General features: G+C 45.6%; 1 protein-coding gene across 1 annotated transcript in view; it reads right to left on the bottom strand.

Moving 5' to 3' along the window:
* The window catches only part of CRYM (crystallin mu), a 61,309-nt gene extending 45,687 nt beyond the window's left edge, over positions 1 to 15,622 (bottom strand). The window contains exons 1-4 of the mRNA XM_040356842.1: positions 15,406 to 15,622; positions 8,355 to 8,505; positions 3,789 to 3,851; positions 1,596 to 1,697 (exon numbers count right to left, since the gene is read on the bottom strand). Coding sequence (XP_040212776.1) covers positions 1,596 to 1,697; positions 3,789 to 3,851; positions 8,355 to 8,505; positions 15,406 to 15,578 — 489 coding nt within the window. The 5' untranslated portion in view covers positions 15,579 to 15,622. The remainder of the gene's footprint in view (positions 1 to 1,595; positions 1,698 to 3,788; positions 3,852 to 8,354; positions 8,506 to 15,405) is intronic.
* Between the last annotated feature and the right edge of the window lie 225 nt (positions 15,623 to 15,847).

Genomic DNA, 15,847 nt, shown 5'->3' with positions numbered 1-15,847 from the left:
GACTCGGGAGCAGGCCCGCAAGGTAACCCCCTTGGGAGAGTGCTTCCCAGAGGGAGATATCTGAAGCGGGGAGGAGCCGAGAGACCCCAGAACAGGAGGATCAGGGCCACTCTGCAAAACTAGCTGCACAGCGGAGGCAAGTATGATATTTTGTTTTAAAAAAAAAAAAAAAAAAAATCGAACTTTTACAACTACTTTAAAATTACTGCCACTATATACCTTTTTGGCTGATCTGTATACAATGGTCACATGTTAAACTGCAGGGTTTGCCCGAGTTCTGAGTATTTAGGTAGGAGGAGATTACTACAGCCTGTGTCCTCATGCCATTATGGAAGGCAGATCATACATCAAGATGTGACATCCCACCCACTGTGTTCATTTTTAGTTACTGGGCATGGAGGGAGGGACTGGGCTGTCATTTAGGATCTGTATACACGCCCACATATGCAAGGGCAATATCATGTGACCTGAGAAGCTCAGCTCAACAAGGAAATATTCTCTCCAGCAATAGAGACCAAACTGAGCATGTGCAGCTGGGACCACTGACTGTTTTATCCGGCCTTGCCCATGGAGACCCTGAAGGAGGGGGGAGGATCTGTGCATACAGGATCAAAGCGCCTTTTTACACAATGCAGAGGATTAACCCCTTAAGTGCCACAGCAAGTTTAACAAGCATGCAATTCTGCCTATGCAGGCTGAATTTACAGTTGTGAGCTTAGTAACACTTTAAAGGTAAAAATTCTGAGTGCAATCCCCCCCCCCCCCCCCCCCCCCCCCATTTCCTTGATCCTGGTTGGAAGCAACACAGCACTTCTGCCTAGGCTCTTCCAGCATCACAGGAGTGTATCAGGTTAGTGGAGCTTTAGGACCCTTTAAAACTAGCAGTCCTGGATGCAATCGGTCTGCGTCCAGAGCCACTCATCTGTCCCTAATCACATGCAAAACATCAGATGTCCGTACACACACATGGCACCCATCATTGATTTATACAAGCATCCAGGTCTACTCTTGCCTGATCCAAACGCCTGCTATTCCATCACTGTATACCATTTCTTTGCACTTTATGGCCTTAATCGACCATGTGAACGAAGCTTAAATCAGATTGATCAATATAGGCAGCACCCCTCCTTTTTGCTCCAGTTTTAGGATAACAAAACATATTCGTTTAGACCCCCGGTGGAGGAAAACTCTATAAATTTGTGTTGCTTTGTGCACTTTTGCATTCTCCAATGCCAGTTTATATATATATATATATAAAAAAAAAATCCATTATTCTAAATTCAAAGAGTTAGAATGCCTTTGAACTTTTTAGCTGTTAATAAATGACACCAACACAATGAAATGCACTCCTCCCCTCTCCCCCAGACTTCCGATGTCTCTATTCAAAAGCAATATTGATATTTTGTGATGAAAATTACTCACTATGGCTCTTAGAGGGATTTTTCACATTTTGTTCCACTGAATCCCTGCCTGCCAGAGAAATGAAAGCTTTAATTGTATTTTCTTCAGCGCAGAGCTTAAAACGCAAGCAATTCTTAGCCCAGCTGATGCAAGATCATCAATTTCTGTAAATCATAATGATGGTTCTTATTTACCTCTTTGAAAGAAAACTGCTGTGTAAAGGCTTGGTAATGACTCCGTGCTTGAGCTCCAGAGCCCAGAATGCAGAGCACTTCAGCAGGCGAAGGCTTCAGCAGCTGAAATACAAACAAAGCAACAGCAGCCATCAATTCCTCTTTTTAATATGCAAACTAGCTACAAAGCTTGTACAGCAAACAACTTTAAAGCCATAGACATTAGGTGACAGTTTAAAGATTTAGTATTTTTTGGCTGGATGGGGTCAAACTATTTGAGAAAGAAAAGAAAAAAAACGGTTCATTTTAATGTTCCTTGGATACCGATTCTGAATGGGAGAAACTGGCTCATTATAATCAGCTGGTGCACTCTTAATGTTCTAATGAGAAAAGCTGCAGTGTATCCCTTTATAAGTATTTAACCGTTGACAAGTATCTGGATAAAACTGAAATTCCTATTGTAGTGTGTGCCTTACATTTTGGCCTGTAGACTTCCAGGAAATTACATTTGCGTGGGCGCTCCGTAAAAATGGCCGGCGTAAGCGCGCGTAATTTAAATGATCCCGTAGGGGGGCGTGGATCATTTAAATTAGGCGGGTTCCCGCGCCGAACGTAGTGCGCATGCTCCGTCGGGAAACTTTCCCGACGTGCATTGCGGCAAATGACGTCGCAAGGACGTCATTTGCTTTAACGTGAACGTAAATGGCGTCCATCGCCATTCACGATTCACTTACGCAAATAACGTAATTTTCAAACATCGCGACGTGGGAACGACGGGTATACTTAGCATTGGCTGCCCCTGCAAATAGCAGGAGCAGCCTTACGCGGAACCAGACGAACGCAAACGACGTAAAATGCGTACGCAGGGTGCGCGTACGGTTGTGAATCGGCGTGAGTATGCAATTTGCATACTCTACGCTGACCACTACGGGAACGCCACCTAGCGGCCATCGTAAGAATGCAGCCTACGATACGACGGCATAAGAGCCTTATGCCAGTCATATCTTAGGCTGCAGTCGGCGTAACAAGCTTTCTGAACACAGAAAAGTCGTTACGCCAGCGCAACAAAGCAATTGCGCTGCGTAACTATGGATACGCAGACGCAATTGCTAACTGAATCCACCCCAGTGTCTGCATCCAGGGCCGCCATCAGGGGGGGTACAGGCAGTACACCTGTAAAGGGGCCTGGATGGCAACCCCCTTTAAAGGGTCCCGGATGGAAACCCCCTTTAAAGGGTCCCGGAGGCCCCCAGATGGCAACCCCCCCTTTTTTTTTTTAAATAAAAAAAAATTATATATTTTTAATATATTTATATTTTTTACTAAAGGGACAATTTTTTTTAGGGGTCAAGGTGCCCAGGGCCCCAGATGGCAACCCCCCTTTTAAAAAAAAATATATTATATATTTTCTTTTTTTTTTTTTTTTATTAAAGGGCCCAGAGGTCCCCAGAAGGCTACACCACTTTATTTTTATATATATTTTTCTTTATTTCTTCTTTTTTTTGCTTCTCAATTCGTGGCATGCCCCCGCTTCTCAATTTCAGGCGGCAGCACCCCCCCCCCCCCCTCGGTTCTCTGCTCCAGGGGGCCCATGCCTGAAGCTGTGTAAGGGGCCCCATAATTCCTGATGGCGGAAGCTCAGATTGCAGGTTACCGACATGCCATACCTAAGCGTCAGTGTGAAGAATGGAGCCGGCGTTAGAGGAAGCAAAGCCGATGCAGCGCCGACTCCTGTCACAGGCGTAGCTAGACATACAAATGGCTCATTATATCTGATCTTTATAGCTTCCGATTCATAATTAGGGGTCAGAACTAGATTCTCCAGGGGTCATGGGCTGGACAATATTGGACACAAAATGAAATGATAGGAAAATAAATTTTTAATGAATGTATCATGGTCCTTTCAGACAAGCTTTCTGATCAGATCCACCTGAAAAAAACTGAACTGAAGCTCAATAGTCTATGGGCAGGCAGATATAAACAGATGCGGGCAAGTTTATATTTGGCTACCTTCTAGTCTGCGGGTTGGCGTGCTTTTGCATTCTTTGGACATAAATGGATATAAACAGATGCACATCCGTTTACATCCATCGACCAGGGAAGGAAAGATTGTTTATTTTTTGAGGCTTGTGTATCGCAAAGTAACTGGATTAGGGACTTGTCCGGACTTTAGATGTATGCAAAAGGGCAGAACAGTTACATAAACCTCTTTACCTTTGATGCAATTACAGACACAGCAGCTGTTCTTTTATCCGTGATTACTTTTCCATCGATTACCTAGATCAATAAAACAAATAAAAAGAAAAATAATTGTTTGTAAATTGCTTTATGCTAGATGAGATACTGGTGTTAAAAAAAAAAGGGAAAGGAGGAAGTAAAGTTGTATTTACTGAAAATAAAAGACCTTCAGCCGATTCATCAATTTGGATGAAGTGTTCAGGGACACAAGAACAAATGATTTCTTAACCACTTAAGCCCCGGAAGGTTTTACCCCCTTAATGACCAGAGCATTTTTTTTATTTTTGCGATTCGACACTGCGCCGATTTTGAAAGAAAAACTACTGTATATACTCGAGTAAAAGCCAACCCGAGTATAAGCCGAGGCACCTAATTTTACCACCAAAAAAATGGGAAAACGTATTGACTTGAGTATAAGCCTAGGGTGAGAAATGCAGCAGCTACTGTCACTTACATTCCTCACATTTCATCTTCGAGTGGAAAAGAGGGTCAACAATGCCCATTTGCACGCCTCACTTTGCCCATTGCAGCCTTGCCGATCGCCATACATGATTCTATACTCCTGACTGTGTACCCGATTATGGTGCAGAGTCAGACGGCGGGCAGCCATTGTGGAAAAGTCGCGCCCCCTCCTCGTTCTGTTTATCCGATTATAGTGTACTGCAGAGTCAGACGGCGGGCAGCCATGCTTGAAAAGTCACGCCTCCTTGTTCTGTTCGTGATAGGCGGAACACGCAGTTTCACAGCAGACACTGTGTTTAGTGCTCCGCCTATCACGGACATTCTTTCACCCTCAGACAAGAGGATGAAAGAATGTATTTATATTTTAACTATAAAAATATCTCACATTTATTTTTTTAAAACAAAATTTCTTCATCAGTGTAGCGCTACCCCCTCAGGAGCTGCTGGTTAGATTTGGGATCGGCATAATTATGTTACCTCTGTGATGTGTCTAGGGATGATGACCAACAGTCAAACTGAGGTAGATAGAAATAGGTTGGTGAAAGGAGAACTTGCAGATTCAGGCCTATGGATAAACTCTTGCTTTGTCGCCACTTCAGCCGAAGTGGGTAAAATGCCCCTGGACAGGTCCCTCTCACAGGCCTGGCAGCCAGAGCGTCACTTGGAACCACTGGGAAGGAACAAGTCTCTGCCACCGACTTGGCTCTATTAGAATTAAGATTAGTGATGAGACCTCTGCCACAGGCCTAATAATCGAAAACATGGATGGTAGAATGGATCCTCCCAGTCAATAATTTGCCTGAACCTCCCTCAGGTAGACTTCGTATCTTTGGGGTCACTGACTGACAGTTTGCAGCATACAACCTGTCAGTGTTCGGTCACCCAGATCCCCAATGGTTCGTATAAGCCCTGTTGGATCACCTGCCTCCGTGTTCACCTCAGACTAGGGTTGCCACCTCATCCCTTTAAAACAGAACACATATGAATTGCACAGGTTCTGGGGCTAATTGAATGCAGCTAAGGCAACAAGTGAGTTAAATTACCACATTAATCAGCCACAGAACATGTGTAATTAATATGTGTTCTGTTTTAAAGGCATGAGGTGGCAACTCTACCTCAGACCGACTCCCCAACGAACAGCACAACTCACTTGGGATCTTCTTAAAAAGAGATGGGGGACCCAGTAAGTCACTTGGGCCCCTTTGCAGCATCAGTTGCTCTGGGCCATGAGGGCCCAGAGTCAGGAACTCCGCCTAGCACGTGCACCCCGGCCTGGTAGGCCATATCGCCGGGGCCCGTGATGTGCGCACACCCTGAAGGTGGGTGCTGCACCTGGAACCAGAAACGGGCGAAGACCCCACAAAATGGCGTCTGCCACAGAAATACCCTCCACCAGCATGCCCCGCGAGGATAACACTCCTCTCATTGTTTGCTGGGGAAAAGCGGCTCCGCCTGCACCCCTCTGGCGCCACCTGCTATCCAAAGATGGAAAAGCATCCTTGGAACACATAATGACACCACAGGACAGTCCAGGGCTGGCAGCAGCCCAATTTAACAGATCAAAAATGAATGAGAGCAAATACCGTATTTTTCGCCTTATAAGACGCACTTTTTCTTCCCCAAATCTGGGGGGGGAAGTTGGTGCGTCTTATACGACAAATATATCTTTTTTTGACTCGCCGATCCGACCCGGGGAGCACACCGCCGCTTTGGCCTAGCTCCGGAGCGGTCGGCCATCTTGGTACACCCGGCGGCGGTGCGCGCTGAGCAGAGGGCTCGCGTGGGATCTTCTATTCCTACCAGAGCGATCTGCAACAGTGAGTTGGGGGCAATGTTACTGGCTATTATGTGGGGGCACTGTTACTGGCTATTATTATGTGGGGGCACTGTTACTGGCTATTATTATGTGGGGGCACTGTTACTGGCTATTATTATGTGGGGGCACTGTTACTGGCTATTATTATGTGGGGGCACTGTTACTGGCTATTATTATGTGGGGGCACTGTTACTGGCTATTTTTATGTGGGGGCACTGTTACTGGCTATTATTATGTGGGGGCAATGTTACTGGCTATTATTATGTGGGGGCAATGTTACTGGCTATTATTATTATGTGGGGGCAATGTTACTGGCTATTATTATGTGGGGGTAATGTTACTGGCTATTATTATGTGGGGGTAATGTTACTGGCTATTACTAATGTGGGGGTGGTGTGATGGTGATGACGAGTGGGGGGCAAATATTTTACTACAGTATTTGGTTCAGAATCTTTTTTTTTTTCTAGATTTTCCTCCTTTAAAATTGGGTGCGTCTTATATGCCGGAGCGTCTTATACGGCGAAAAATACGGTAACTCTCTCATTCCCCAACTAAATTTGACACTGAAAAGTACACAGGCGCTACACAAGTTTAGGCCGATATCTATTCTTCTACATTAGTTTGGTACAAAAAAAAAAATATATAATAATAATAATAATAATAATAATAATAATAATAATATATATTTATGTGTGTGTGTGTGTGTATGTATATATCTCTATATCTCACAATAACCGTATATGGATTGGTTTGCGCAAAAATGATAGCATCTATAAAATAGGGAATAGATTTGTGCCACTTTTATTACTGCATATTTTTTTTCTTTTTACTTGTAATGGGGTGATATGTGATTGTTATCGGGACTGCGACATTGCATTGCGGCAGACAGATCAAACACTTAACACATTTTTTGGGACCATTGACATTTATACAGCGATCAGAGCTAAAAATAGCCACCGATTACTGTGTAAATGTGACTGGCAGGGAAGGGGTTAACACTAGGGGGTGATCAAGGGATTAACCGTGTTCCCTATGAGTGTTTCTAACTGTGGGGGGTTGGGCGTTTACTGGGACATGACAGATCATGTTTCCCGACTACTGGGAACAATAGATCTCTGCCATGTCATCTGTCAGAACGAGGAAATGCCTTGTTTACATTTCCCGCAATCGCAGGCCGCCGGAGGACATGAGTCATCTTGACTCACGGGAATGCTTCCACAGCGGGAGAGAGTGCACACCACTAGCTGCACGTGTCTGCTGCTGTACAGATATGGCGATTCGTGCAGGAGAGCCATTGTACCACTGTCAAATGACACCGGACGGTCCTACAGTGGTTAAAGGATATGAAAAAAATAAAAAAATAAAACTAACCCCCCCCCCCCAAAAAACAAAGGAGAGGGAAAGAGCACACCAGTGATACTTTGCTTTTTGAATAAAGTTCTGCTTTAGACCCCTTTCACACTGAGGAGTTTTTTAGGCGGTTTAGCGCTAAAAATAGCGCCTGAAAAACTCCTGCCCTGGAGTGCTTTCACACTGAGGCGATGCGCTGGAGGGACCGCTCCAAAAAACCTGCCAGCAGCATCTTTGGAGCGGTTAGAGGAGCGTTGTGTTTACTGCTCCTTCCCATTAAAAACAATGGGACACCGCAGCTATACCGCCGGCAATGCGCCTCTGCAGAGGCGCATTGCCGGTGGTATTAACCCTTTTCCGGCCGCTAGTGGGGGTTAAAACCGCACCGCTAGTGGCCGAATACCGCCACAATTCCGAAGGTAGGCTCAACCACCTATTTTTACCCCCCCACACCACACGCGTAAAGTAGCCCGAAATCAGACCCAGTTACAATCATATTTCACTTTTTTATGTTTTAAACATGTAGTTAATTTTTCTGCTATTCAAATTTTTGTCAGTTAATGTTGCACATTATTTAACAATGACGTGATCTAGTGTGAATCCGAAAATCTGAAATAATCTGTCAAGCAAGATAAGCAGTTTCTTCTGTTTTTTGCTTTTTGGTATGCCAGCATGGCACCAACAGATAAAGCATTTAGGAATAAAAAGAAAGAAAAACAAACGCATTACGCACAGAGTTTAACTAGTTCCTAAACAAGCAACCTTCTAGTAATGCATAACATAAACTCAAAGTGGCAAAAACCCTTCAAAAAGAATGGTTACAGCTCCCCCTACTGGAATTTTTCCAATATAAGAATGATAGAAAAGCCATTGCTATATAAAAAGAATGACACATGGAAATGCATTCTACTTACTGCCTTCAAACTGCCATTTGATGGTTCAAATAACAGAACAGTTGCCTGGTGAGATGGAACGTCAGACGCGGTTTTATTCTCATAAAATGTTACTACCTTGGTTGTAAGGGCATCGTCCACGGTGCTGTAGGCGGGCATGACTCCTAAAAACCTGAAAAGATAAGAACATGTGTTAGTGTGAATTGTATATTAATCTTTTGCTAAATGTCATTTTTGCTCAATTTTTTCCAAATTTAGATTTGGTTTGAAAACAAGAAAGTGGAGAAAATCCTTATCCTGACAGTTCACAAAACGTAGAAGGATTCTTTCATGCTTTAGATGAGACGTTTTCTTTCTAAAAACCTAAATAAATATAGCTGGTAGTATTACACACACATAAATCAATGATATCAGGAGACTAGTAAATTATTACAGAGACCCCCCCAGGCTGAGCAGAAACATGAAGGAGCGAGGTCCACACTTCACTGTATTAGATATCTGGACGAGTCTAGGTGAAGAAAACTTGGGGCTAGATTCAGTAAGAATTTACGCCGGCGTATCTATAGATACGCCGCGTAAATTCAAAGCTGCGCTGGCGTATCTTCTTTCTGTATTCAGAAAGCAAGATACGCCGAAATTATGCTAAGATCCAACTGCCGTAAGTCTCTTACATCGTCGTATCTTAGGGTGCATTATTACGCTGGTCGATAGGTGGCGCTTCCGTCGATTTCAGCATAGAATATGCAAATGAGCTGGATACGCCGATTCAGAAACGTACGTGCGCCTGGCGGTATTTTTTACGTTGTTTGCGTAAGGCTTTTTCCGGCGTAACGTTGCTCCTGCTATATGAGGAGAAACCAATGTTAAGGATGGACGTCGGGCCAGCGCTGAATTTTGCGTTGTTTTTCGTTGTTTGCGTAGGTCGTTCGCGAATAGGGCTTTGCGTAAATTACGTTCACGTCTAAAACATTGACGATTTGCGGCGGAATTTCGAGCATGCGCACTGGGATTCTTTCACGAACGGCACATGCGCCGTTCGTTAAAGACGTAATTTACGTGAGGTCATGTCTTATTTACATAAAACACGCCCACCTCTTCAGAATTTGAATTCGGCGCGCTTACGCCAGCAGATGTACGCTACGCCGCCGTAACTTAGGGCGCAGATTCTTTGTGAATCCAGCCCCAGCCTCACTAAGTTATGGCGGCGTAACGTATCTCAGATACGCTACGCCCGCACAAACTTACGGCGGGCTTTATGAATCTAGCCCTTGATTTTTTTCAGTTTAAAGGGGTTGTAAAGGGAAAAAAATAAAATAATTCCCTAAATAGCTTCCTTTACCTTAGTGCAGTCCTCCTTCACTTACCTCATCCTTCCATTTTGCTTTTAAATGTCCTTATTTCTTCTGAGAAATGCTCACTTCCTGTTCTTCTGTCTGTAACTACACACCGTAATGTGAGGCTTTCTCCCTGGTGTGGAGAAAGCCTCTTGAGGGGGGGGGGAGGGGGCGAACAGGAGTGTCAGGACGGCCACTAACACACAGCTCCTTTCTCTATCTGCAAAGTAGAGAGTGTCCTGACCCTTCTGCTCGCCCCCTCCCCCCTCTAAAAAGGGAGAAAGCCTTGCATTACTGTGTGGAGTTACAGACAGAAAAAGTGAGGATTTCTCAGAAGAAATAAGGACATTTAAAAGCAAAATGGAAGGATGAGGTAAGTGAAGGAGGACTGCACTAAGGTAAAGGAAGCTATTTAGGGGAAAAAAATGTTTTCCTTTACAACCCCTTTAACTCCATTTTTAAGTTTTGGCTTTAACCCACTTCCATACTGCGCCTATTCTGGCACTTCTCTCCTTCATGTAAAAATCATAATATTTTTGCTAGACAATTACTCAGAACCACCAAAAATGATATGTTTTTTTTTTTTTAGCAGACACCCTAGGGAATAAAATGGCAGTCATTGCAACTTTTTACCTGCGCAATGGTTTCATGAATTAAAAAATAAAACGATAAAGTTAGCCCAATTTTTTGTAGAATGTGAAAGATGATATTACGCCGAGTAAAGATACTCAACATGTCACGCTTTAAAATTGCGCACACCCATGGAATGGCGCCAAACTTCAGTACTTAAAAATCTCCATAGGCAAATTTTACATTTTTTTTACAGGTTACCAGTAGAGGTTGACCGATATGGGTTTTTCTCTGGCCGATGCCGATATTTAGAAATCGAGGGCGGCCGATGGCCAATATATGATGTCGATTTTTTGTATTTTTTTGGTGGCACTGGCTCGTGGCACTGGATGGCACTAATTGGCACTGGAAGATGGCACTAGCAGAAGGCACTGATTGGAAGGTGGCACTTATTGGCACTGGCAGGTTGCACTGGATGGCACTGAAAGATGGTACTAGCAGATGGCACTGATTGGCAGGTTGCACTTATTGGCACTGGCAGGTGGCACTAATTGACACTGGCAGGTGGCACCAATTGGCAGATGGCACTGGCAGGTGGCACTGACTGGCAGGTGGCACTAATTGGCACTAGCAGGTGGCACTGGATGGCAATAGTTAACACTGGCAGATGGCACTGATAGCTTTAGTTGGCACTGGTAGGTGGCACTGGGTGGCGGCACTGGTATTGGCACTGGCAGGTGGCATTGGCAGATGGCACTGGATGGAAGGTGGCACTAATTGGCACTGGATGGTGGCACTGGCAGATGGCACTGGATGGCAAGTGGCACCAATTGCCACTAGGAGGTGGCACTGGTGCAAAAAAAAAATGGTGTCACCCCCCCTCAGTACAGACCCCCTCTCCCTCCAGTATAGACACCCCCCTCCTCAGTACAGACCCCCCCTGCCCCCTGTAGTACAGGCACCAGAGAGCGGTGTGTGTCCCATGAGCGCGGGCCCCTCCTCCTCTGTGGGTGTAAACAGAGAGGAGGGCCGCCGCGCTGGGTGTACCAAGATGGCCGCAGCTCCGGAGCTAGGCCGAAGCCGCGGCCTTTCCTGATGCGGTGACCGCGGCAGCAATCCGCGGATTGCCGCCACGCGGTCACAGCATCAGGAAAGGTCGCGGCTTCGGCCTAGCTCCGGATCCGTGGCACCGCTAGCGGCCATGTTAATTATCGGCCTAATTTGGATAAACGGCTAAATGCCGATATATTGGTCGACCTCTAGTTACCAGTTTAGCGTTACAGAGGAGGTCTAGCGCTAGAATTGTTTTACACGCTCTAACGCACGCATCGATACTTCACATGTGTGGTTTGAACGTCGTTTACATATGTAGGCTGGACTTGCATGCGTGTTCGCTTCTTAGCACGAGCTACTGGTGAACATCCCTTGTAATAGTAATGGTTAGTGACAGGTCCTCTTTATGGAGAGATGCGGGGTCAATAAGACCCCCACATCTCTCCTCCAGGCTGGAAAGCATGAGATCGGGGAAAAAAAAAAATTCACCTATCTCATGCTGACAGCCGCGATCGTGGCTTTGTTTACTTCCGTGAACCCGAGAAGAGGAGGATTAGGGCTGCTCTGTGCAGAACCATTGCACAGAGCAAGTATGTACGACAGGTTTGTCAATTCAAAAAAAGAATGATGGGTTTACAATCACTGAAGCTGCTGCTATGATTACTGCCCCAGGTGTCCTTTTTCACGGTGGCGCCTTTCTCTTCACACGCCCCAGAGCCTAGGATGGCAAAACCCTTCCCTGCTCCTCTGCCCAAAGCCAACACGCTGGCTAAAGACTGCACTGTCTACTGTTAAAGTGATTGTTATTTAAAAAAAAATAAAAAAACGAAGCTTCACAAGCATGTTATACTTACCTTCTTTGTGCAAGGGTTTTGCACAGAGCGGCCCGGATACTCCTCTTCTGGGGACCCTCAGCAGCACTCCTGTCTCCTCCCCTTCTTGAGTGCCCCCGCGGAGAGGCGCGTTTCATGGGGGGACTCATGTGGGCGCATTCCTGAGTCCTGCTGCTGCACCCATTGACAAAGATAGCAGGACTCGGCTCCCGTCTCACTGGATTTGATTGTCAGCAGCGGGAGCCATTGGCCATTTACAGAGCCGGAGTCCTCACCCCCGGAAAGAAAAGGGGTGAAGAACGGATGCTTCCTGCACAGGGGACAGCGGTGACATCACAGGCTTCAGTTTCAGGTAAGTGACACATAATGGGCTAGTATGTTGTTATGCATACTAGCCCATTATGCTTTACCTTTGCAGAGAAACAAAGAGGACTTAAAACCCATCAGGGTTTACTTCCTCTTTAAAGGGCTGGGAGGAAGTGGCAGGAAGAGGTTAAAGTACCGTATTTATCGGCGTATACCGCGCACTTTTTTGCCCTGAAAAACAGGGCAAAGTCGTGGGTGCGCGATATACGTCGATACCTGCGCTTTGTTCGAACCACTGCGCCGACATATACCGAGCGCAGTACACTTGGGTATAGTCGGGCAGGCTCGGCTCCTCTCGCGGTCACGTCATGTACGTCGTTTACGCGAGAGGAGCCGAGCCCGCCCGACTATACTACGCTCGGTATATGTCGGCGCAGTGGTTCGAACACAGCGCGGGAAGCTGGGATCGAGCGGGGATGGCCGCAGAAGGACCGCGGACCGGACGAGGCCGCCGATGGACGCGCTAGACGACGGGCAGGACGCGATGGACAACGGGCAAGACACCGACGAGGGGCATCCAAACTAAGTATTTTTTTTTTTGCAGGAATCTTCCTTCAAGTTCCGGAGTGCGCGCTATACGCCGGGGCGCGTTATAGCCCGATAAATACGGTATATCTTAGGCCCCTTATGCATCCCTGGTGGCCATGTGTGCCAACACATGATGCCAATGTGTGCCCACCAGCAATACCTGCCAGTGCCACCTATCAGTGCCCATCAGTCCCATTAATGAGTGCCAACTCATTGGTGCCACCTCATCCGCACCACTTTATCAGTGCAGCCTCATCAGTGAAGGAGAAAACTTACTTATTTACAACATTTTATAACAGAAATTAAGAAAGTGGGTTTTTTTTTAGCAACAAATAAAAACCGCAGGAGGTGATAAAATATCACCAAAATAAAGCTCTATTTGTGGGATCAAAATGATAAAAAAAAATGCTGTTTGGGTACAGTGTAGCATGACCGTGTAATTGTCATTCAAACAGCGACAGCACTGAAAGGTGAAAATTAACCTGGGCAGGAAGGGGGGGAAGTGCCCGGTATTGAAGTGGTTGTAAATCCTGTTACACCACCTGTAGGTACTGTAAATATCCAATATCTAGTATATTTACCATATACGCTATCGGCGCATGCGCACTGAAGAAACAGCTCACTCATGCCATTTCTTTAGCAACATGCCGTGACCGGTTAGTGACGTCATCGCGGCTCCGGCCAATCACAGCACCACAGCCCGCGAACCTGAAAATAACTTCGACAGACATGTCAGTGTACCGGGACCGCTGCCATGCACACTAGCGCATTATGCCTTAGTCTTACAGGGTTTGTTTTGTTTTTCTCTGGTTTACAACCCCTTTAACTTCTTCAGACCCGCGCTATAGCCGAATGACGGCTACAGCGCGGACCTGAAAATCCAACTGGACGCCAATTGACGTCCGCCCCTTAGGGCGTTCTCCGCGCGGCGGGGAAACTCTGTGTTGGCCACAGCCAATTACAGTTCGCCGAGAGTGGCCGTTTGCGATGCGATCTGTACGACCAATGAGAGATGATCTCATATGTAATCATATGAGAACATCTCTCATTGCCGTTTTACTCAGAGACAGCGGTGCTGTCTCTGGAGAGGAGACCGATCTGTGTCCCTTGTACATAGAGACACAGATCGGTCACCCCCCCCTCCACCTACAGTTAGAACCCAATGCAGGGAATACATTTAACCCCTTCCTCACCCCCTAGTGTTAACCCCTTCAATGCCAGTCACATTTATACTGTAATTAGTGCATATATATAGCACTGATCGCAGTATAAATGTGAATGGCGCCAAAAATGTGTCAAAAGTGTCTGATGTGTCCACCATAACGTCGCAGTCCAAATAAAAATCGCAGATCGCCGCCATTTCTAGTAAAAAAAAAAAAAATAATAAAAAATAATAATTCTGTCCCCTATTTTGTAGGCGCTATAACTTTTGCGCAAACCAGTCGCTTATTGCGATTTTTTTTTTTTTTTTTTACCAAAAATATGTAGAAAAATACGTATCGGCCTAAACTGAGAAAAAAATCGTTTTTTTTTTAAAATTGGGATATTATAGCAACAAGTAAAAAATATTGTATTTTTTTCAAAATTGTCGCTCTTTTTTGTTTATAGCGCAAAAAATAAAAACCGCAGAGGCGATCAAATATCGCAAAAAGAAAGCTCTACTTGTGGGGAAAAAAAGGACGTCAATTTTGTTTGGGAGCCACGTCGCACGACCGCGCAATTGTTAGTTAAAGCGACGCAGTGCCGAAAGCTGAAATTTCGCCTGGGCAGGAGGGGGGTATATGTGCCCAGTAAGCAAGTGGTTAAGATACAATTGGAACTTATGATTGCAAGTTATTGATCACATCTCTGTTTCCGTCATTTATCTGATCGAAGGAAATACGATCGGATTCACCAACAAAGTATCTTAGTGCCAGGGTTGCCAACTTTCAGTAAATTTACAAACAGTTTGTAAATTTAATGACGGTTGGCAACCCTGCGCTCAGTGCTGCCAAATGATGCCAACCGATCAGTATTTTCCCAACCTGGCCAGGCAACTCGATCAAATTTGATCTAATTCAAGTGTAAAAAACAGGCAACTCGATCAAATTTGATCTAATTCAAGTGTAAAAAACAGGCAACTCGATCAAATTTGATCTAATTCAAGTGTAAAAAACAGTTGTAGGTGCTCGATCAATCATTTTGATTACATTGCATGTCGATCGGATAATATTACTGAAGCCATCATAAAAACAGAACGAACGACAGCTACCCCACCTAAGAACTGGTGAGCTGCAGTAGAATCCGTCTTTGGGTTTATCACTGATTGGAGACGATTTGTGTCATTGATCGGTGATGTGTGTATCTATGGGAAGGACCCGTATGTCCGATCTCCTATACTCCACTTACCCGCTGTGCTTGGCTACTGACACAATGCTCCTGATTGGCTGCACCACCCCTCCCCCGGGGCCGCTAGAGAAGTTGATGAGCGCCCTCTCCAGCAGAGGGATCAGAGTCGGGTAGTCCAGGTACTTCTCCACTACATCCGCCCCCAGGAACACCGGCTGTCCGACATCGGCCATGTCTACCGATCACCTCCAGATCACAGAGTGACACACACCCCGCCCACAGGCTGCACTACTCTACACGGCCGCGCCCCCTTCTCGTCATTGGCCCACAACTTTCAGAAGTTTGTAAACCCGCCCCTTTCTAAAACTTTGTTCTGTGTCACTGTGATCGTGACTTCTCATTATAAGATAAAGGAGGATCTACCAGTACATGGGGGAGGGGCTACCAGCTCCCGATGTCACATCTGTACGGTGGAGAGTCACCTGCTGCTGCTCTCCCATTC

This window comes from Rana temporaria, chromosome 6, assembly GCF_905171775.1.
Source record: "Rana temporaria chromosome 6, aRanTem1.1, whole genome shotgun sequence".
In the NCBI taxonomy this organism is placed as follows: domain Eukaryota; kingdom Metazoa; phylum Chordata; class Amphibia; order Anura; family Ranidae; genus Rana; species Rana temporaria.
Note: the sequence above shows the minus strand (reverse complement) of the source record. Positions and strands in the feature narration are given on the sequence as shown.